At 49.5% G+C, this 23,564-nt stretch overlaps 1 protein-coding gene across 1 annotated transcript; it reads right to left on the reverse strand.

Annotated features, from left to right (window-relative positions):
• Positions 1–6,153: 6,153 nt before the first annotated feature.
• On the reverse strand, positions 6,154–23,369 carry ZER1 (zyg-11 related cell cycle regulator). The gene is made up of 16 exons (XM_087704876.1): positions 23,156–23,369; positions 20,163–20,442; positions 19,912–20,062; positions 19,093–19,523; positions 16,583–16,759; positions 15,514–15,628; positions 15,265–15,411; positions 12,587–12,760; positions 11,259–11,474; positions 9,864–9,905; positions 9,470–9,589; positions 9,125–9,240; positions 8,333–8,521; positions 7,402–7,499; positions 7,019–7,121; positions 6,154–6,399 (listed from the first exon to the last, which is right to left on the reverse strand). The coding sequence occupies exons 2-16, from the start codon at positions 20,318–20,320 to the stop codon at positions 6,342–6,344; spliced, it is 2,295 nt and encodes a 764-aa protein (XP_087561002.1). The 5' UTR covers positions 20,321–20,442; positions 23,156–23,369; the 3' UTR covers positions 6,154–6,341.
• Between the last annotated feature and the right edge of the window lie 195 nt (positions 23,370–23,564).

Below are 23,564 nucleotides of genomic sequence, written 5' to 3' on the forward strand. Positions count from 1 at the left end.
GATCCCCCGCGGGCGAGGATTATGGGAGTGGTGGGCATCCTCCGCAGTGGGGAGAGGAGCCCACCTCGCAGGGGGGTTGTGGTGGGAAAACGAGGAGGAAGAAGCATTAAGTAGGTTAGCTGTCTTTGAGTTACCGGTGGTGTAATAAAGGTGGGATTAAAAAATAAATAAAAATTTATAAAGGTGGGATTAATAAATAAATAAAAATTCACAAAGGAGGGATTAAAAAATAAATAAAAACTCATAAAGTGGAATTGAAAAATAAATAAAAACTCATAAAGGTGGGTTAAAAAATAAATAAAAATTCATAAAGGTGGATTAAAAATAAATAAAAACTCATAAAGGTGAGTTAAAAAATAAATAAAAATTCATAAAGTGGGATTAAAAAATAAATAAAAACTCATAAAGGTGGGATTAAAAAATAAATAAAAATTCATAAAGTGGGATTAAAAAATAAATAAAAATTCGTAAAGGTGGGATTAAAAAATAAATACAAATTCGTAAAGGTTGGATTAAAAAATAAATAAAAATTCGTAAAGGTGGGATTAAAAAATAAATACAAATTCGTAAAGGTTGGATTAAAAATAAATAAAAATTTGTAAAGGTGGGATTAAAAAATAAATAATTCGTAAAGGTGGGATTAAAAAATAAATAAAAATTCATAAAGGTGGATTAAAAATAAATAAAAATTCAGAAAGGTGGGATTGAAAAATAAATAAAAATTCACAAAGGTGGGATTAAAAAAGAAATAAAAATTCATAAAGTTGGGATTAAAAAATAAATAAAAATTCATAAAGGTGGATTAAAAATAAATAAAAATTCACAAAGGTGGGATTAAAAAATAAATAAAAATTCATAAAGTTGGGATTAAAAAATAAATAAAAATTCATAAAGGTGGATTAAAAATAAATAAAAATTCAGAAAGGTGGGATTGAAAAATAAATAAAAATTCACAAAGGTGGGATTAAAAAATAAAAATTCATAAAGGTGGGATTAAAAAATAAATAAAAATTCGCCATCCAGGGTTCGCAAATGTGGTGTCAGGAATGGTTAAGGGGATCTTCAAGGTCATCCTGTCCAACCCCACTGTGTGCAAAGAGAAAAAAAACACACTGGCCATCTCAACATAGGGCCATTTTTCCCTCTTTCCAGAAATGGGATGCAGAACACCCATCTTCAAATGCTGTTTTGTAAAAACACAGGAGATAATTTGCACTCCTATAGGTTAAAGATAAAGGTTTCCCTCGCACACATATGCTAGTTGTTCCTGACTCTAGGGGGCGATGGTGCTCATCTCCGTTTCAAAGCCGGAGAGCCAGCGCTGTCCAAAGACGTCTCCGTGGTCATGTGGCCGGCATGACTTAATGCCGAAGGCGCATGGAATGGTTACTTTCCCACCAAAGGTGGTTCCTATTTTTCTACTTGCATTTTTACATGCTTTCGAACTGCTAGGTTGGCAGGTGGGGCAAGGAATGGGCGCTCACTCAGTTATGTGAGTAAGAGCCAAGGTGGCGCAGTGGTTAAATGCAGCACTGCAGGCTACTGCTAGATCAGCAGTTCAGCGGTTCAAATCTCACCGGCTCAGGGTTGACTCAGCCTTCCATCCTTCCGAGGTGGGTAAAATGAGGACCCAGATTGTTGGGGGCAATATGCTGACTCTCTGTAAACCGCTTAGAGAGGGCTGAAAGCCCTATGAAGCGGTATATAAGTCCACTGCTATTATGTGGCGCTAGGGATTCGAATCGCCAAATTGCTGGCCTTTCTGAATGACAAGCTCCGCATCTTAGCCGCTGCGTCCCTTCCCATACGTTGTTCAGAAGTAAAATACAAACACCGCCTAGTTGTAATTTCAAATAATTTCCCACTAAGCCCAATTCTCTTTGCTTCCAGACAAGAAGCCCATGCCATCAACACCTCCCATTTCACATTCTTTAAAAAGCCCCAGGAGAAATTTGACTTTTTCTCGGCAAAATTTGAAAAGTATTTTTCGTGTAACCCAAGGACTCTTCCGGCCGAACCAAAACCAGGGAGAAAAATTTCTGAACTCCTTCATCCTGGATAAAAATGAAGAGTTTTATTTTAAAGGTAAAATGTATTGGTGAAAGACCAACTTCCCTTAAAGATAAATTCAGAAGGTTGCATTATATATATATTCACAACGAGCCCAAGAGACTAATTGATTTCCTCGTTTATTGATGACATATAACAGCAAACGGAAGAATTAATAGCTGTCCAGAATAAAAAAATCTTTGTGTCACAGATATAGGACCAAGGAAAGGCTCTTCAAAGGGAGAGGAGGGGGAAATTAGCTTAGTTAAATTTACAATAGGATTTTCAACAGCTCTCTTTCCACATTTCTGTTACAGCATCAGCAGCAGAAGCTAAAAATCCAAATGGCAAATGACTTCAACTCCCAGAATTCTCAGCGATGGCTATGCTAACTCTTTATGCCAGTGTTTCTCAACCTTGGCAACTTGAAGATGTCTGGACTTCAACTCCCAGAATTCCCCAGCCAGCATTCGCTGGCTGGGGAATTCTGGGACTTGAAGTCCAGGCATCTTCAAGTTGCCAAGGTTGAGAAACACTGCTTTATGCCTTTCCATTAAGTATCTCCAGTCCTATTTAATTCTTTCTTCTGAAAACTAAGACCACCTCTTCCTCTTGGAGATCTAACAAGCCCACACCTTAAGATGCATTTTCCCAGGTCAAGGAAAACCCAGAATTTATTTTCCTTCTAAAAATCAACCACAGTCTGCCTTTCTTCTGACTCAGAGGAAGACGCGCCAATAATTCTCCTTTTTCAGGTCCTCACGAAGCCAGGTTCCCTTATTTTATTTATTACATTTACTTGCCACCCATCTCACCACGAGGCAACTCTGGGCAACTGACAAAGATTAAGCCAGGTTTTTCCTTCGACCAAACCGATTCCCAACCAATGTAGTGTTTTCTCAACTGTGGCCAAGTGGACTTCAACTCCCAGAATTCTCAGCGATGGCTATGCTAACTGGAATTCTGGGGCTTGGAGTCCACCCGCCTGGGAAATTGCCATCCCTGAAGTGATGGGCTCAAATTCATCAATTCATTCATCAATAAGGTCATCAGGAATCGATTTCTTCCGTCTTCCACTCATGAGGAGGTTTTTACCACAAATCTTGCTCTAGAAAGGAATATAACACCTATAGATAGACTCTTATCTATCCAGAAGGGAAAAAAAAATAGATAAATGGATAAACTGATCAATTTGAGGGCACAGTTAGGAGAACTGCACGAAAAAGAGAATTTTTGGGGTGGATTTTCTATGCCAGATGTTTTCTGGGCCCCAGATGTTGAGAGAGGACCTCTCCTGACTCCAGTCAAAGGAAGAAGCGGCTGACATCCACTCAAAATGTCACGAACAACCTCAGGAATTTGTGAATCTCTTCCAAGTCTGACCGCACGGCAGTTGGGGAGGAGAGCTGGAGTATGCAAATATTTTGGGCTTCCTTAAGGTCATCTATGCTTTTTGGCTGGCTGAAGACTGAGCCAAAAACCCTCCACAGATTGTTCCCCAACTTGGTGTCTGCCAGATGTGTGGGATAGCAGCACCCATCGTGCTTCACAAGCCAGATATCATTTTGAAAACTTCCCGTTTGCGTATTATTCCGATTCCTTGGCTATTCAAAGTCCAAAATCAGCCAAAGTGCCTTTCAAGGAAAAGAACTTGAAATAAGAGAAATTGGGGACGATTTTAGTCCTAGTCAGAGGTTCGGGTTCTGAGATTTGCTGAGGGAATGTCCAGCTTTGCAGCTGGCACGGCTGAATTTTATTTATTCAGGAAGCGCTGTGTGTTGATTTGATTTGAAATAAAATGCAGGCAAATCAATTTTGGGGGGGGGAAGCTAATTGGAAGGCCACACACTGCAAGAGAGAGGGAACCTGTCCATTTCCTTTTCCCTCCCCCCAACCTCTCCTGTCTCTCTTCCATTAGAAACCCATCAATAAAAGAGGGCGTTTAAAACTCAGGGTTGCGATGAGGGGTCTTGGGGGCTCCCTGATCTTGGCTGTTTTCATTACCCCAAACTAGGCAACATCTTCAGTGCTGGGAGGAGGAGGAGGAGGAGAGCGAAGCCATCTCCCTTCTAGCCCTGATGATGTTACTTAGCTGGGGGATGCAAACCCCCCCCCCAGCTGAGGGAGCACCAAGGGCCCCTCTAACCCTGATCAGAAAACTTGGGTAATTTCCCAAAGCATTTTGCACATTCAGCTTATCCAAAGTAGTAATAGCAGCAGCTGCGGCATGAATGCTATGATTTAAAATGTGTCCGTCACTAAACGGACAAGCAGGTTAAAAACTGGCCAGGCTACCCTGTTGAGACTGACTTGCCATCTGCTCCATCAAGAGAGAAATTCCATTCCTGCAACCTCCGGAGTTTTTTTTTTAACTTGCAAGAGATATAAAACTTTCGTTTTCACAAGGGCCTGCCTTCTGCCACAGGAATCCCCCCCCCCAAAAAAAAAACAAAATTTAAAGCCAGGTTTAGAGGTACGCCCGGGATTAAACCCAGGGCCTTCTGCCCTCCCCCTGCTGGGTCGTCTCTTTGACTAGCTCTGCTTTCCCCGGAGCTCAAATCAAAGGCAGGAGGGCAAACCGAAATGCAGGCATTCACGGCTGCATCTCATTCTCCCAATTGAAGAAATCCTAGTTGGTGACGGGCCTCGGTGGTCAGCAAGGAATCCATCAACGGCATAAAATCAGGAGGCGAGAAGGGGCCTCGGAGACCATCTACTCCAAACTCCAGTTCTGAACATATATATATTTAAAAAGGACGGCCGAACAGAAAAGCTACAAGTCGGATGCACGCTTGAACCGAAAGCAGGCCTTCTCCCACGTGCGTGTGAACGCTCTCTGAAAAGGTGCCACCGATACGCTTGCGTTAAAAGCCACGAATCTGGGTTTCTTTAAGGAAGCCTGCGTAATAGAAGGAGGGGCATTTTGACAAACTTTTTAAAAATATATATATATATAAATGCAAGCCTGGTTTTTGCAACCAGTTAGCCAAACCTTTCTTGGTTTGTGACGGATAAGGACTAAAAATCTCCCCCTTTGGGAGATTCGGCCATGCTGTACGCTCCATGCTGGAGCCCGGCAGGGAAGGAGAATCTAAATTCACAAGTTTTAATCTACATTTCTTCCATCTGTCTCGGTTTTCTGCTCCTCAAGCAGCTCGCAAAGAAACTTTTAAGCTAAGAGGAAGACTCGGCTTTTTCCTGGCTAGAGAGCGTCCTGCCTCGAGAGTCTCCACCTCATGCGCGTGTCGTCCAGGGAGCCAGTCGCTCTCTCTGCCTGCCCCGTCTTCAGAGCGCAACAGGAGGCTTACTTCCACGCCTGGCGCTTTGCAGAGAAACGACGACTTGAATCTCTTCTCAATGCCCAAAGTGTCTGGTCACAGCAATAACTCGGCAAGATCTGCCAAGGATTACTGTTTTTTCCCCCTTCCTGCTTCCTAAAACTCCCAAAGGAACCTTCGACCAACGCCGTGCACGGAAGCCTTGGGCTGCATCTGAAGGAGTTGGGGAAGGGGAGTAGATCGGCTTCGACCTACCTCAGTATTAACCGGCCCAAATTCCTTTGCTGCTTTTGCAAGAAAAACGGGGAGATTTCAAGAGAGAGCAGAAGGGCCCCCGTTTCTCCTTAGTGTTCCGATCGGAGCCGCTCCGAGGCCGTTCAGGTGGGTTGACCGGACCCATCATTCCCAGCCCCACAGTCCTTCCTGGCCTGGGGTGAGCAGCAGCTTCGATGCGCCTCAATCTTTGAGCCCCCCGCCCCTCTGGGGGGGGGGGGGGATTGCAAAAGGGGAAGCGACAGTCGGGCCGAAGGGCGGCACCGTGACTCCCAAGGAGATCTCCGTGCTGGGTCGAAAAGCTCCACAGGTACACAACAGCGTGGATTTCCGTTTCACACAGTCATGTTACACACACACGCACACACACACACAAACAAAAACACCAATCAGGACTTTTTAAAAACCCCTCCCCTCCCCTTTCCTATCTCAAACTCCACTTTTAAAGGGAAGCAACTGTAGTGTGCAAAATAAAATGGTCCCTCGGAGACAAAATGCTCAGGTGTGGATTCTCTAAAATGCCCCCCCACCCCATTCCCCCCTTCCCCCCCGTTTCCTGAGCCTCTCTCTCGCCTTCCTCACAATGTCCAGGTACGCACACTTCCAACACCCCCCCAGAACGCACGGAGGGCTTCTCCCGACAGCTAAGCTGGTGAGGAGAGACAGTCCGACCTATGTACAGGTGAATTGGAGAGGAGGCAGGCGCATTGAGGGGCTGCGCCTGGGAGGCCACGCCGGGCTCTATCTGGAGGTGTCCATGTTCTCATCCGTAAACTGATCGCAGTGTTCAATGACTTTCCTGGTACGGGAGGAAGAGAGAGAGAGAGAGAGAGAGAGGGAGTTGGAAGACGCAGCCGACGGGCATCGCCTCTGCTGGGGAGTTTCTTAGTTTAGGGCAGAGGGAGAGGAGAGGGAGCAAAACTGCAGGAGGGCGGACAGGTTGGTGGGGGGGGGGAAGGGGGCCAGCTGCAATTTTGCCAGCTGTGGTGGATGAGGACGGACAACATAGTTTCCCAGTGTTCTCTGGTAAATGCCAGGAGGAGGATGAAATAGGGAGAGGAGGAGGACATAGGAAGGGGAGGAGGAAATAGGGAGGAGAGATGGAGGAAGAAATAAGGAGGGGAGGGGGAAATAGGGAGAGGAGGAGGAAATAGGAAGGGGAGATGCAGAAGGAAATAGGGAGGGGAGGAGGAAATAAGGAGGGGAGGAGGAAATAGGGAGGAGAGATGGAAGAGGAAATAGGGAGGCAAGGAAGAAATAAGGAGTGGAGGAGGAAATAAGGAAGGGAGGAGAAAATAGGAAGGGGAGGAGGAAATAGGGAGGGGAGGAGGAGGAAATAAGGAGGGGAGGAGGAAATAGGGAGGGGAGGGCAGCCCTCTCTGCCCCTGGGAATGCACCTTCCCCCCAACACAGCTCACCTTCCCATCTCCTGGGTCTCTGGCCGTGCTGATGCCATCTGAACCATGTCCTGGAGGAGCTGAAGGCCGCCTTCCTTGATCAACAGGGGGCAGTATTTGTCCGCTGGAGAAAAAGGAAGCAGTGAGGGGTTGAAGGTCAATCTGAAAAACTGGGTCTGTGTCCCCCCCCTTTGGAAGAGGCCAGAGCCAGGCCCCCTCCACTGGGGCTCCCTTTGGGCACGCAACGCACACCAGGCGGCTCTTTGGAGAGGCCCCCCCCCTCCTTCCCAGCTGACCCCAGGGCTCCAGTCTTCCCGAAATGCTCTTGGGCTCCTTAGAGGAGGCCAAAAGGAGGAATGGGGGCAGGAGAGGGGGGGGGGAAACATTGGAAGGGGGAGACTTACGGTAGACAGAGACCAGGTTGTAAAGGGCCCAGGTGGCCCAGTGCTGGCTGACAGGGGAGACCCCCTGAGGGAGGAGTCTCAGGATTGGCTCAAAGGACCTGTTTGAAGGGGCACAAAAATAGTTTAAGATCAAGGGGGGAAGATGGAAGGGAGGGAGGGAGGGAGGGAGGGAGGCGAAAAGGAAGGAAAGGAAAGTAGGAAGGATGGAAGGAAAGTAGGGAGGCAGGGAGGAAGGAAGGAAGGGATGGATGGAGGAATGGATGCAGGCAAAAAGCAAGGAGAGTAAAGGAAGGAAGGAAGGAAGGAAGGAAGGAAGGAAGGAAGGAAGGAAGGAAGGAAGGAAGGAAGGGAAGAATGAAGGAAGGGAGGGAGGGAGGAATGGATGAAGGCAAAAAGGAGGGAAAGTAAAGTAGGGAGGCAGGAATGAAGGAAGGAAGGGAGGGAGGAAGGAAGGCATGTAGGCAGGTGGAAAGGAAGGAAGAAAAAGGAGGGAGGGAGGGAGGGAGGGAGGGAGGGAGGAAGAGAAGGAAGGGAGGGATGGAGGAATGGATGCAGGCAAAAAGGAAGGAAAGTAGGAAGGAAAGGAAAGAAGGAAAGAAGGAAGAATGAAGGAAGGAAGGGAGGGAGGAATGGATGAAGGCAAAAAGGAGGGAAAGTAAAGTAGGGAGGCAGGAATGAAGAAAGGGAGAGAGGAAGGAAGGAAGGCATGTGGGCAGGTGGAAAGGAAGGAAGGAAAAGGAAGGAGGGAGGGAGGAAGAGAAGGAAGGAAGAGAGGAAAGGAGGGAGGGAAGGAAGGAGAGAGGCCCCATAGAGTTGTTTATAAAAACAATGAAGAGGAGATCGAAATAAATGAATCATGCAAAATAGCCCAAGCGGAATCTCTTCCAAGGCAGGCAGGGACGGAGCAGAGATCCAGGGGAATCCGGTTCACCTGTAGTTGATGTTCCGCCTGGAATTGACGTCCCAGCGTTGAATGGCCGCCCACATCCGGTCCACCACCTGGTCTCTGCTGGGCTCGGCGATCAGCCAGGCCTCTGGCCCGTCGAACATGATGTGGGAAAGGACCCCGCAGGCGTTGTACGACACTTCGATCCCGTCGGCTTCGCTGTCTAATAAATTGCTGTCGCAAAAAAACGGGGTCCGGAAGTCAGGATTTCGGTCCCCCAAACAGAGGTCAGGACCCCTTAAAAAGAGCACAAGCCATCTCCACAGCCCAAAACAATTGCAAACCTGGACAGGGGGAACCACAGAGGTCATCTAGTTCAGCCTTTTGAACTCTGCTCACTTGAAGGCCACACAGGGCGGCTTGGAAACTCCAGGACTGAAGTACAGGTGGGCCCTCTACTTGCAACTGGTCCCTAAGTGAATCTGAGGTCCTGATGGGGCCCCCCTAAAGCTGTTTGCGCCCCAGTTTCAAAGTTCTGACTTTGGCCCCCTCCCTGTGTCCACATGACCAGGTTCTGGGCACTCACAGCACCCCACTTGGGAGTTTTGCCCGAGAGCAAATCAAGGGGTTTGCTTTGTGACTGTTTGAAAAAGATTGAAAAAATGTCAAAATAGCCATGACTGGGAGAGACATGGGAACAAGGCCAGCCAATGAATAGGCATAGCGACTCAATCAGCCAACGGGAGCTTAAGCAGATCTGTATCTGCAATATAAAGCATGCAAATATCCTTTTCGCTGTCCTTTTCGCCCCACCGTGGTGCAAGGGAGGGGATTCACCTGAAGACGCTGATGAACTGGGAGGTCATAAGTTGAGGACGGAGAGCTTGGACTTCGGCTACGTTGCCCAAAAGCCCCAGCATGTTGCGGTGCAGCTCCTGCTTGTTCGGAAACTCCTGCAGTGGGGGGGAAAAAAACGGCAGCCCATCGTCACGGAACCTGGGCAGGAATGATAGGACCCTAGGCAGGTAAGTCCTCGACTTACAACCACCCCGGAGCCCGGAATTTAGGTGGCTGAGCGAGACATTCGTTAAGTGAATCTTAAGCGGGCGGATGGAGAAGGAAGGGGGCTGCCCCACGTTTGCCAAAACCCAGCCAAGAAATCAAATCAAATTCGACACGCACTTTCAAGCACTCCAGGAAGAGTTTCATGCCGCTGTAATTCAGGAACATCTCGCAGTTGCTGGGCGTCTCGTCGGTGATGTTCCACAAAGCGCTCCAGGAGAATTCCATCACCTGGTCGCACTGCCCGAGCCGAGGAAGAGGGGGGGGGGAAACATTCATTGCCAGGAAGAAAACACGAGAAGGGGGGGGGGGCAACCTGGCAGAAGCAGCGTGGCCCAGTGGTTAAGGGTTAAGGGTTAGGGTCCATGAAACTTCACACCATCCCTCTCTCTCCGCCTGGCCAAACTCCCGGGGGGAGGGAGGGGAAATGGAGGGCAGGAGAGCAGCGCACTCCCCTCGGCTCGGGGCGGAGTTGGCGAGGTGGGATCTAAAACCAAGGAGATCCGAAACTTACTATTTTATCCCCCAATTTCTTCTGAATGAGCCTCAGCATGGTCTGCGGGAAGAAAAGAAACGAAGAACTCAGTTACAGATGGGAGGGGGGGCTGGGTGGCAGAGGATGCCAATGGGGAGGTTTAGACTTTGCCCTGGGATGGTTTGATGAGAGACGGTGCCACCTTTAAACAACGTCAAAGCAAAAGTGTCTTATTTTCTGAGTATCTTTTCCCCCCTCCTGATTCTCCAGCCAGGCATCCATAAAACCTCTGAATCCTAAAATCGGATGTCCTTGAAACCCAAGAAGTCAGAAGACTGGACGCACGCTCCAAAGAGTTGTGATGGCTGCCCCTGCCCAGTGGTCACACAATCACACTTTAGGCCAGTGTTTCTCAACCTTGGCGACTTGAAGTCCCGTGGACTTCAACTTCCAGAATCCCCCAGCCAGCATAGCTGGCTGGGGAATTCTGGGAGTTGAAGTCCACGGGACTTCAAGTCGCCAAGGTTGAGAAACACTGCTTTAGGCTCTCAACGAGCACCCTGCATTTAACTGCCCAATGCAGCAAACACAATTTTTTTCCCCCCTTGTAAATGTGTTTTTATTTTCCATTTTCATTTCCGTACAGTCACATATATACTGTGCACAACCGGGGCCATATAACATTAAACAATAAACACAGCCATTCCTCTTGTCAATAATACCCCCCAAAATAGAAACCCAATGTACCTCTTCGACCCTCCATACACCTTTTCTTTCGCCCCCCCCCTCCAACTTTCCATCTTCCCTCCATCATTCCGCTCTACCCTACTTCCCCTCCCCCTCTACCACTCCCCTCTCCCGATCCACTCCCTCCCTTCCTTCTCACCCTCCCTCCAATCCTCTCTACCCCTCTTTCTTCTATCCCTCTACTCCTCCCTTCGGTGTATTTCTACTATCTGTTAATATATTCAGCTTGCCCTATTTTTACACTGGAATTAAAGAGCAAAACACAATATTTTGAAGGAGCCGAGGTGGCGCAGTGGTTAGAGTGCAGTACTGCAGGCCACTTCAGCTGACTGCTAGCTGAAGTTCGGCGGTTCAAATCTCACCGGCTCAAGGTTGACTCAGCCTTCCATCCTTCCGAGGTGGGTAAAATGAGGACCCGGATTGTTGGGGGCGATATGCTGACTCTGTAAACCGCTTAGAGAGGGCTGAAAGCTCTATGAAGCGGTATATAAGTCTAACTGCTATTGCTATTGCTATTTTTTTTAATGCAAAGCGTTAAGCGAATCCTCCCCCGGTGAACAAACTTGTCAGAAGTCTTAACAAGGGCACACAACGGCATCGCTCTTGCCGCCACCCCCACCACGTGTGAGGAGGAGGAGGAGGAGGAGGAGGGCCCCCCCGAACGGCCCCATCTTCAGCCAAACCCACCATGACGAACCCCATCCGTCCGACGGCCTCCTTGTGGTCGTTGTCCACCTGGCAGACCAGGGCGTTGCAGAGGTGGACGGCGATGCGCTGGATGGACTCGTCCTGCCGCGTGGGGTTCAGGATGTTGAGCAGAAGCTCGTTGACCCGTTGGTACTGGAACTCCAGCTCTTCGGGGATGCTAAAATTGCACAAGGTGAGGCAACAGTTCCTTTGCACCTGCGGACGGAAACACCTGGATGAGCCAGCCAGTCAGAGCGGCCGGGGGCGGGGCTTGGGATGCCGCCATCCTTCCCACCTTTGCAGGCAGTCCTTGGCTTACAACCGTTTAGAGACTATTCAAACTTACAACGGCATGGAAAAAGTGACTTACGTCCAGTTTTCAAACTTATGACCATTGCAGCATCCCCATGATCAAAATCCCAGCTGCTTGCAAACTGGCTCATGTTTATGACGGATGCAGCCTCCTGTGGTCATGTGACACCCCCCCCCCTTTCGCGACCACGTGACAAGCAAAGTCGACGGGGAAATCCAGATCCGCTTAACAACCGGGCTAGTAACTTAAAATCTATAGTGATTCACTTAACAACTGTGCCAGGAAAGGTCATAATACGGGGCAAAGGTGCACTTAAGAAGTGTTTCACTCAGCCACAGAAATCCGGGGCTCAATTGTATGTCGGAGACTGCCTGTGTTTGAAAAACAACCAATGCATCGATGCCACGGGGGTCTCTGATGCTTGGGGGGGGGAGGGGTTGACTTGAGGAACAATAGAGAAATTGGTGTGGGGGGTGGGGTGGGGAATCACAGGGAAACTTCCTGTCTTTTCAACATATATAGAGCCGAGGTGGCACAGTGGTTAGAAGAAGAAGAAGACAGAAGAAGAAGAAGAAGAAGAAGGAGAAGGAGAAGGAGAAAGAGAAGATGGAAGAAGAAGAAGACGGAAGAAGAAGGAGGAGGAGGAGGAGGAGGAGGAGGAGGAGGAGGAGGAGGAGGAGGAGGAGGAGGAGGAGGAGAAACAAATGAAAAATGATTCAGATAAAGACTTATACTCTACGTCTCCTTTTTAATCCCTTGAAGTTGAAGGAAAATTAGATGTCCTAGAAGGACTCAAAAACTCCTCACAAAGCCAAGGAGGAGATGAAGCTGAAGAATCAAAGGTGATTTGCAAATGGGTTCCATTTAACAAAACTGCAGAATTGACCCAACGTTCCCCTCAGCCTCCACAGCTTTTCCCCCTAAAGCCCAGGGGGGACTCAGAGGTCCTGGAACGACTTGTTTTTCAGCGGCACAAACACCTGGAAAGGAGCAAAGAAGGGACAGAGATGCTCACCGTCACCTCCTGGTAGGACTCCATGCCGTTCAGCACCACCTGGATGACTTGTTGCCGTAACCGGGTGCTCTGCTGGGTGCGGTACTCGGAGTTGGTGAGGTAGAAGAGGGCGGCGCTTCCCGTCACCTGGATATTCTTGTCGTACTTGTGGCATTTCAGGGCAATGATGACCAGCTGCAGGGAGAGGAGAAAGGGTGTTATTTTCATGCCCTTTGGCTCTTTTGGATGGATATGTTGTGGCCCTCCAGTGGCCAGTGGAGCTGACAGCCGATTCGGAGAGTGGGGAGGTTGGGGAGGAAGATGGGCCAGTCCTGGAGTCTGGGGAAGGCTCTGGTGATGAGGGCTCTGTGTTGGAGGCAGAGAGGTGGGCAGGGCCGTCTGACAGTTATCAGCTGCCTTCAGAGTCAGACATCAGTGGGGCAGAAGAACAGCTGGAGCCTGTTCCCAGTGTGCGCATGCGCAGCGTTGCCAGACGAAGGGAAGAGCTAAAGAACAGGGGTCGCTGTTCCGACAGGCCTGGGGCTAAAGAGCTGTTGCCCCCGTCTCGAATGGTATGACTGTTGTGTGTTTTAAAATTATGTATTGTTATGTTTCGTTTTTTATTTTTTGTCTGTACCCCCCTTCCCTGATTTGATTTGTTAGCCGCCCTGAGTCCCCTTCGGGGGGAAAGGGCGGCATATAAATATAATAAAATGAAATGAAATGAAACTTGGGAGGAAGGCCACAGGTGGATGATGAATGGCCCCTCCCAGAGGAAACAAAAGAGGAGCGAAAGGGGAGTGGAGTTTGCAGGAGACAATTTGTTCGTTTATTTCAGGAGTGTGAAGATCTGTCCGTGAATCTCAGAGACTCTCTGCCCAGCCTTTCCTTCCACAGCTCCTCATTTGGAAAATATTGACATGGCAGCTTTCCAAGCAAGATAAGGTCTGTGGTCCTAAATACTCCTTTGAAAGGCTGTTTTCCAGGCCTTGGCTGAAGGTGAATGAGAGGAATTCACATTCGTTTGATAAAAGGGGTATAGTTGGGACCAGTCTGCCTTATGCTTTTTGGGGAAGCCGAGGTCAGAACAGGATAATCTTTGACTTACGAACATCCCTTGAGTGGCCAAAGTTACAACGGCACCCACAAAGAAAGACATATAGCCAGTCCTCAGACTTACTCACTTTTGCCACACGCTCTCCACGATAAAGCATTTGGCAATTATTTATGACCTTGAAGTGTCCTGTGGGGTCAGGGGATCGCCAGTTGTGACTGTCCAGCAAGCACAGGGTTTCACTTAATGGCTTGTGATTCCCTCAACTGCAGCGAATTGCTTAATGCCCGTGATATGAGAGGTCAGAAAATCAGACACGGCTCACTTAAGAACCACACTTGTTCCGCAACAGAAATTCTGATCGCAGATGTGTTTGTAAGTAGAGGATGACTCCTACTCCTTTTAGCTTCGTGTGTGTGTGTGTGTGTGTGTAAGAAAAGCTGGTGTTGGAAAACAGGAGGAGGAGGGGCGCTGGGAAACCAGCTTAGTTTCGCCAGAGAGGCCTGGCCCCTGCTGCATTTGAGCCCCGGGGGGATTGGGGAGAGAGAAAAATAAGGAGGCAGCTCTCTAGGATTTTCCTTGGTCGCTCATAAAGCCAAAAACATAATTAAATTGAGCTGTGGGGAAAAAAAACTCCCCCAGGAAATCAAATTGGCCTCATCCAGGTTGGTCTACAAACAGGCCCGGAAAAATATCTGATTTTTGCCCCAGTACAGATACGTCCTCGACTTACAACTGAGCCCAACGTATCTGTCGTTAAGTGAGAGAACTGTTAAGTGAGCCTTTAAGACCTTTCTTGACAGAGTCGTTAAGGGAATCGCTGCAGTTCTTCTGTTAGTAACCTGGTTGTTAAGTGAATCTGTCTTCCCCATTCCCTTTGTCACAAGGTCGCGAAAAGGGATCGCGCGACCTCAGGACACAGCAACGGTCGTAAACAGGAACCAGTAGCCAGGCCTCTGAATTTTGATCCCATGAACATGGGGAGGGGGATACTTCAATGGTTGTTAACTCTGAAAAATGGTCATAATTCACTTTATTCAGCAGTGTTGTAACTTTGTAAAGGTAAAAGTTCCCCTCACACATACATGCTAGTTGTTCCTGACTCTAGGGGGCGCTGCTCATCTCCGTTTCAAAGCCAAAGAGCCAGCACTGTCCGAAGACGTCTCCGTGGTCATGTGGCCGGCATGACTCAACGCCAAAGGCGCATGGAACACTGTTGCCTTCCCACCAAAGGTGGTCCCTGTTTTTCTACTTGCATTTTTTACATGCTTTCGAACTGCTAGGTTGGCAGAAGCTGAGATGAGTCACGGGAGCTCACTCCGTTACGCGGTGCTAGGGATTCGAACCGCCGACCTTTCTGATCGACAAGCTCAGCGTCTTAGCCACTGAGCCACCACGTCCCTTACTGTAACTTTGAACAGCCACTAAATGAACTGTTGTAAGTGAAGGACGGCCTCATAGTAGAAGCCGTCCCTTTGAATGATCCCTAAATGGCTCCCTGTAGAAGGATGAATCCCATCCCTTCCGAAACCTTCCTCTCTCGAGAAAGGCAACCAGGGGAGAGAGATGGGGCGGCTTCCAACAGGAAGGCTGGGCTGACCCTGAGCCCCTTCCCACCCCCTCATGGCAGCCCCCCCACACACACCTTGAGGGCTCTCAGGAGCTGCGTGCAGCGCTCGATCCGCACGATGTCGAAGAGGATGTTGAGGGCTCTCGACGTGATTTCCGGCCGGTGTTCGGTGTAGGCCTCAATGGCGTTGAGAACCTGCTCCTCGTTCTTCTCCCCGGTCACCTGGCGGGGTTGAAAGAGGAGGCGGATGAGAGGCCGGGAAGGAGGAAAGCGAGGAGGAGCCACACACACACACACACACACCTGCCCGGGCTCTGCTGTTACCTTGTAGGCCGGGATGTGCGTCACGTGGCAAAGGGAGACCTCAAACAGCCCCAAGAACTGCAGGGGCCTTTTCAGGTTCCGGAAGGGGGCGATGCTGCTTTTCCCTGGGTGGGTGCTAAAAGAACGGACGGGAGAAATGAACAGGCTGTGCACAAAGAATATAGCATCATACAGTTGAGGGGGGACCTTGGAGGTCATCTAGCCCAAGGGTCCCCAAACCTTCGGACCTCGGGGACCACTAAATCCATCGTTTTAAATCCCGCAGACCACTAATAGCCTCTCCTAATGAATGGGTGGGCGTGGCTAGGTGGTCATGTGGCTGGGTGGGCGTGGCCAACTCGGTGTCACTCACTTCGAGGGGTGCCTTGCTGGCCTCTACTCGCCCCTCCCTTCCCAGCCCCTCCTCGCCTGCCCTCCCGGGCTCCTTAGGGCCCCAACAGGAAGCAGCTGCTGGAGCTAAGCAGCCCCCAGGAGAAAGAGTTGGCAAAACAGCTCGGTTCAAATTGGATCTGACTGAGGCTCAGCAGAAGCACCTCACTGAGGACTAGGAGCATAGGCTTTCCAAGCAGAGGGAAGGCCTGCGGGAGTTCAAGGCCAGGTGCTCAGCGGGCTGAGATGGTCAGCCAGTTCCAGGCCATGATGCCGTCCCACTGGAACGAGGCCCTCCGGCTCTTCGCCCACAGCGGCTCTTCCCTCCAGCCTTCGCCCAAAGACCCCCACCAGGAGGCTGAAGCAGACCCCAAGTCAGGATTTCTGCCCCCCATAAAGAGACCCCTAAGGGGGAGACCCTCTGCAGCAACACAAGCGTCCATTGCACGTATTCATCCCAGGGGTCGTAGTTAGAGGACCCCTGATTTAGTGCCATATAAAAAAATGCAGATAATTTTTCTGTGGACCACCAATATTTTCTCATGGGCCCCCAGTGGTCCACAGAGCACCAGTTGGTGACCACTGTTCCAGTCCACCCCCCTTGCCAAGGCAGGAGCCCATGGGTCACGAAATGCCTGTGAGCCCCGAGGAGCCACTGATACCTTCCTTCTCCCTTCCTGGTCAGCCTTGTTCAACCCACCTGGCCTGGTCTGTCTTCTCATCCAAGCAGGCGACGGTGCAGTTGTCCAGCATGGTGTGACCGCAGATGTCCAGAGAGGTCAGGCTGCTCAGGTTCTCCACGAAGAGATTCAGGACTTTGCGGGTCAGCTTAAATTTGTAATAACTGGACAGGCAGTCTCGGGAGATGTCTAAATGCCTGAAGGCAAACGAGAAAGAGATTCTCCGTCACCCAAGTCACGGTTCTCCCAGAAAGGCAACTGGGTTCCCTTTGTTTTTCCTGGAAGCCGTTTCGCTTCTCATCCAAGAAGCTTCTTCAGTTCTGAAAAACCACTGAAGGTGGGAAAAAGTTGCTCAGAACCGAAGAAGCTTCTTGGATGAGAAGTGAAACGTCTTCGAGGAAAAAACACTTTCAGGAAGCAGTCAAGTTTTCCAACTTAGATGCTCATTAAATGGCCCAAGATTTCGGGGATCTTTGCTGGCCAACAAAGCTTAATAGTTATAGACTAAGAAGACTTATTATATAGACCAGTGTTTTTCAACCTTGGCGACTTTAAGTCCTGTGGACTTCAACTCCCAGAATCCCCCAGCCAGCATAGCTGGCTGGGGAATTCTGGGAGTTGAAGTCCACAGGACTTAAAGTTGCCAAGGTTGAAAAACACTGATATAGACCAATGTTTCCCAACCTTAGCAACGTTTGAGGTGTACGGACTCCATACGTCTTTGGCTGGGGAATTCTGGGAGTTGAAGTCCAGGCATCTTAAGGTTGCCGAGTTTGAGATACTCTGCCGTGGCTCTCACCGTCAAGGCACAGCTTGGTAGGAAGCTTGAGAGACCGCCTGCTGCCAATTACCTCCCAAAGACCCATCAGATCCCACAGATTAGGCCTCCTCCGGATTCCCATCTACCGGCCAATGTCGATTGGCGACTACCCCGGAGGAGGGCCTTCTCTGTGGCTGCTCCGGCCCTCTGGAACAAACTCCCCGCGGAGATTCGGACCCTCACCTCCCTTCAGGCTTTCCGTAAAGCCGTTAAAACCTGGCTGTTCCGGCAGGCCTGGGGTTGACGAGTTCCCTTCCCCTCCTCGAATTGTGTGACTGTTGATTGTTTTTAAAAATTGTTTTCTCTGTATCTGCTTGTTGTGTTGCCTTGTCTGTACCCCCCCCCCTGGGTTTGTTAGCTCTGGGAATAGGGCAGCATAGAAATGAAATAAACCTATAACCTATAACCTATAAGCAGCCTCTTGAGGAAATTCAATGCTTACTTTCAATTTCCCCCAAGTCTTCCCCCCACCCCCACCTCAACATTCATGGCAGTCTCACCCCAAATAGTAAGGAAGCACCAGCAAACATGACATGGCAGCTGACCAGGAGGGGGAGGGGAGGGGAGAAAAAAAATGTCTGGCACAGGATGTGTCCTGCAAGCCCTCTTTTCCTTTGGGTCTCTGGCCTGACACACTTTCTATTATTCGACTATGCATTTTTTCTATGGTGGGAAAATGGGAGGGTGGATTGTAAGGAGTGAGATGCTATGTAGCCATAACAACATTCTTTCTAGAAAGCCAAGGTCATCCTTTGTCTTTGCACCTCTGCACCTGATCAGGATGGGTGGAAGCTGCCAGCAGGGCAGTGGGAGATTGGACTATGGGATGGACTTGTGGGTGGGTGTGGGGGCAAGGCGCTAGTTACGCTTCAAGGCGCTAGTCGTCACTTATAAAGCCCTTCATGGTATTGGACCTGGGTGCTTGAGAGACCGCCTGCTGTCAATCACCTCCACTAGACCGATTAGATCCCACAGATTAGGCCTCCTCCGAATTCCATCCGCCGGCCAGTGTCGACTGGCGACTACCCGGAGGAGAGCCTTCTCTGTGGCTGCTCCGACCCTCTGGAACGAACTCCCCGTGGATATTCGAACCCTCACCACCCTCCAGGCCTTCCGCAAAGCCGTTAAAACCTGGCTGTTCTGACAGGCCTGGGGCTAAAGAGCTGTTGCCCCCGTCTCAAATGGTATGACTGTTGTGAGTTTTTAAATTATGTATTGTTATGTTCTGTCTTTTATTTTCTGTCTGTACCCCCCTCCCCTGATTTGAATTGTGAGCCGCCCTGAGTCCCCTTCGGGGGAAAAGGGCAGCATATAAATATAATAAATTTAATTCAATTCAATTCAAGATCTTGAACTTTCAACTGGACGGGGGAAACTGGGAAGCTTTCAGATTCGGGTTTTCCCAGATGTGCCAACATGGCTCTCTTCATCAATTGGAACTTTGAGGAATCCTTTGCCTTGGACTCTGATTTACTTTTGGATGCTATTTGGGACCCTGACATACTGATTCTAATGACGATTGCATGCATAAAATGATGCGCATGAGCCATAAAATTACTTATTTTTACTGGAAATCCTTATCTAAAGGTCTTATTTCGTTCTGTGGTGCTTACTCGTTCCTGTTTTGTTCTCCGTTGGCTCCTTCTTCTTGTTTTTCTCTCTCCTCCCCTACCTGAAAAAAAACGCAGCAATTCTTCCAGAGAGACTGACCTGAGTTTCCGCAGCTGAGCTATCACCTGAATGTGCTCCTCGGACAGATCCATGTTGTACAGCACCAAGGAGGCGAGGCTGTCCTTCCACTGGGTCAGGAAGTGGATGTCGTTGAGCTGGATCCCGGAGAGATCCAGGGCGGTGAGGGAGGCCAGCGGCCGCAGGAGGCTTTCCACGTTGATCCCTTCCATCAACCGCCCCAGGTTGAGGAAGCGCAGCCGCCGGAAGCCTTCAAAAGTGAAGTCCTTCACCAAGACCTGCCGGCTGGGGTTGAAGTCGTCCTCGCAGCCGCCCGGGTTCTCCTCCTCGTAAAAGAAGTTGGTGCAGCCGAAGAGGCTGAGCGACACCAAGGTGGGGCTGAAGCTGCCCAGGGTCTGGAGGCTCTTGGCCGTCAGCTTCTCGCAGTTGGTCAAGAAAAGCTCCACCAGGTCCTGCAAACGAAGCAAAGGGGAGCATGAAGGGACGGGAGGAGGACCTTGGGGGATGAAGGGAAGAACTGCTTCCTTACCTAGGCTCAAGCCAGGCCTTCTTAAGGGGCTGTCATGTCTTACAGAAGACCCAATCTAGGATTTCAAAGAAGCATGCCTAGAGAAGGAGCATCCATGCAAACACCGTTATCCAATAGATGGGTGGAAATGGACTGCGGGGACGGCCTTGGGGGGAGGAGGAAGCACCAAGGGACCCACTGATAAAATCTTCAGGCTCCCTTCCTGGTTTCTCATCACCAGAAGCCAACGTTCTCAACTTAAGACACACTCTGCAACGGGAAGGGGCTACAAAAGAGATTTCCGACACGACGGGCAAGGACGGGTCCCTTACTTGCTTCCGAATGGCCTCCAGGTCTTGATCCTGGACAATGTCGCCTCGCAAGTGGATGCGGGCGAGCCGAGTGCTCCGGGGATCCGAAAAGAGACTAAAAAAGTTTTCGTTGTGCTCAAACAAGGTGTCTGCGTTTACCAGGTCCACGTAGCTGGGGAAGAAAGAGACAAACCGGCGTCAAGGCAGAGATGCCCTGGGGATCTTGGCAACCCACCGGAAGCCAGAGAAAAACGTCAACATTTGTAACTTACTCGTTGACTAGCCTGTCGCAGATCTCGCTTGGGAGGAAAATATCCGTCTGGAGGCGGAAAGTCTCGTTGTCCAGCAAGTAGCAGAGAGTCCCTTCCAGGTTGTGAAGACAATAATCTATGCACAAAGTCATCAGCGACTCTGGGCTGTCGGAAGCCATCTTGGGGCCGTGGAGGATGGGAAAGGGGGAAGGGAGAAGGTGAAGTCAGCTTAGCGATTCCTCTCCTGGGTTTTCCCTCCAAAGAGATTTCTGAGTGGGCTTCGAAGTATATCTCAAGGCAGCTGCGGTCAAAAGCAGAAAGAGAATGTCAAAATATAGGTAGTTCTAGACTCGCGACATTTCACTTGGTGATTGTTTGAAGTTACAACCAGACTGGAAAAACCAAAGTAATAATTCAGCCTCCCACAAGATAAACTGTGGCAGAACATTTTTTCAGACGAGTTGCAAACTCGCTGCAGCCACCTAGAACAACAGAAAAAAGAAATAAGACCAAATTATACAACGTCTTCCAACAGAAGGAATGTCCACGTGACTTTATCAAAATGTGCCTGACCACACAACCCACTACAGCATGACCGACACAAGATGTGAAAAGGACAACACTACCAAACTTCAGAAATGTATCAGAAACATTCACCAGGCTATGACAACCACTTGGCACAAACCACAGCACACAAACCAGCCGAAGCTCTCCAAAACAGCTTAAGTAAGCCAAAGGAAAAAAAAAAACCTGAGCCCAACATTTATGTACATACGGCAGACAGGAGGAAGACTAGCAGATCACATCCATGAACACCAACTAGCGATCAGAAGAAATGATGAAAAGCTCCTTAATCTCGCAACGGATAGACGGACTCCGCCATACTTTCCTAACAGAAACTGCGAACATTCTAGACCAAGCAAATCCAAAAATTCTAGAGAATTCTGCGAAGCCTATATCACTCAGGGAAATCAGCTATCGACAAGCACATAGAGATAAACCACATTTACCCACCACTCAAAAGAGACAACCGAAAAGCAACAGAAAGAGCAGAATGCATGCTCTCTAGCAAACAACAGCCAGATAAGCAGGGATTAACACTAGACAAACCATCAAGCAGAAAACCATACTTTAATCAGGGCAAATATCAAGGAGAAAAACCACAATCCTACCAACACCAGCAGGCCAAGCTTTTGTATATAAAAAGGAAGCCAAAACCACATTGACTAGCGCTGATGTTACCTAGGATAACAAAACATTTGCAAGCAAAGAACCAAACTCAGAAGCACCAAGGACACCAGAGTTTCAAATTTGTATGACATGAATTCAGGGAGCTGAATTCTAATACATACCATATTAATACAACACCGTAGTATAAAAGGGAGGGGGAAGGATTTTGTATGTTGTGTGAAGCCGTCCTTCGCGTTAAATGTGACTATGATCACCGTTTCCAAAGGTGGCTTTTATGGCTCATGAATCACAGCAAAGCATGCAGAAAGTTTAAAAGTCACATAAAACGCCGATGATTATCACGGGTACATAGATTAAGTTAAGGGCACATTTTGTTAAAAGAAAACGTAAAATGAGTTTATATTGGGTGTCCCACATCAATTCTCCCAGCCAAAGGGCCAACACCACAAGGTAATAACAAGGCAAGTTGTGCCAAATATAAAACTCCCAACATCTCAAAGCAGATTCTGTGGATGATGCCCAAACTAGGAAAAATGAATTCAACCTCTCCATCTAATCCAGTTTCTTCTTCAAATTTGGCAATTTAACAGATTAACAGAATAACAGAGTTGGAAGGAACCTTAGAGGTCTTTGAGTCCTATCGTTTCAGACCAATGGTTGTCCAATCTCTTCTTAAAAACTTCCAGTGTTGGGGCATTCACAACTTCTGGAGTCAAGTTGTTCCACGGATTAACGGTTCTCACTGTCAGGAAGTTTCTCCTTTAAGGAGAGGCTGATGGTGGTGGTGGTGGGGATTTTAAGAGGGGTGGGCTTCAGCACCCAGGATTCCCCAGACAGTTGAAAAACACTGGCCCATCTCACTGTGTTGGAAAAGGATGAAAACTTTCGCTTTCAATAGCCTTTATTTTTATAAGCATAGAGAAGAGGGGATTTTTTTTAACTTTCAGTTTTCCTCCTTGAGTAACTGATCTAAATTATTTAAATTTGTTAAAATTAATTGGTTTGAATTAAAACAATTGATTTAAAAGTCCTGCTTTTCTAGGCTACTGCCCTGGTCTTGGTTTGTGAGGATCCTGGAGGGGCAAAACCAACTAAAGAGCCCCCCCCCCTTCCTTAAAAGGGGGCGGATCTGCAGAAGGACCCACCCCCATGCATTCAAGATCACTGAAGGATCTCAAGGGAGGATCCCAAAGGGTGGTTTCGTTTCTGTTAAATTTCCCAAAAGGCAGCTGGATTGAAAACAAAACCCAGCTGCCTTTTGAAGGAGAGGGACCCCCTTTGGGACCACCATGATCTGGAGCAGTGTTTCTCAACCTTGGCCACTTGAAGATGTCTGGACTTCAACTCCCAGAATTCCCCAGCAGTGGTTAGGACAGTGTTTCTCAACCTTGGCCACTTGGAAGATGTCTGGACTTCAACTCCCAGAATCCCCCAGCCAGCATTCGCTGGCTGGGGAATTCTGGGAGTTGAAGTCCAGACATCTTCAAGTGGCCAAGGTTGAGAAACACTGATCTGGAGGATGACAGAGAGATCCCACCAGATCCCTTCCAGCAAAGAAAAGAGACCAGATCTGCTGCTCCTTCGGGGCTCAGCCAAGCTGGGGAGGCGGCAGGTGCAGGACTACAACTCCCATGCTCCTCCTCCTCCTCCTCCTCCTCAGAGCCAAGGGGAGTCTTCACACTTTCACACACACAATCACACACTCACACAAAGTCACACCCATCCCGGGAAGGCGGGGCTCCCTTCCCCTCCGGCGTCGCCGAGGGGGGATCCCGGCTGCGATGCCTCCCCTCCCTCCCCACAACCCCCGCGGGCGCACTCACCGGACTCTCCGCCTGGTTGCGGCGGCGGCGGGGAGGGGGGTGCGAGTGGGGGGGGGAAACAAAGCTCCGCCGCGCGGCTGGTTCCGTTTCCGGCGGGGAGGGGAGGGGAGGGGGAGGGGGAGCGTGAGAGCGCGAGGGCGCAGTTCCCACCGGGGTCCGCTCTCCCCGTTCCTTTTTTCCCCCTGGCGCTGGCATTGGCAGCGGCGCCCGCTGTCAACAAACCGATGCGTCACTTCCGGCGGCCGTGCCTCCCATCTCTTCCTTCCCCCCCCCGTCCCCCCCCTTAGCGCACCTATATGGGTGCATCGAGAAAAGCCTTCCCCGCCCGGTCCGGGAAACAGAGGTTCCTCGCCGCAATTCCTCGCCAAGCAGCCCACCTCACCTTCTTGTGGGTTGGGGGGGGGGGGAG

The sequence above is a fragment of the Thamnophis sirtalis genome, unplaced genomic scaffold (genome assembly GCF_051295495.1).
Source record: "Thamnophis sirtalis isolate CommonGarterSnake01/CBP01778 unplaced genomic scaffold, rThaSir2_p1.2 scaffold_2, whole genome shotgun sequence".
In the NCBI taxonomy this organism is placed as follows: domain Eukaryota; kingdom Metazoa; phylum Chordata; class Lepidosauria; order Squamata; family Natricidae; genus Thamnophis; species Thamnophis sirtalis.

Coding starts and splice junctions, on each gene's coding strand:
- ZER1 (XM_087704876.1), bottom strand. CDS start 20,320: ATGGCTTCCGACAGCCCAGAGTCGCTGATGACTTTGTGCATAGATTAT. Junction 16,760..19,092: donor GCTCAGCTGCGGAAACTCAG/GTCAGTCTCTCT, acceptor GTTTGCCTTCAG/GCATTTAGACATCTCCCGAG. Junction 15,412..15,513: donor CGCACATCCCGGCCTACAAG/GTAACAGCAGAG, acceptor CAACCCCGCCAG/GTGACCGGGGAGAAGAACGA.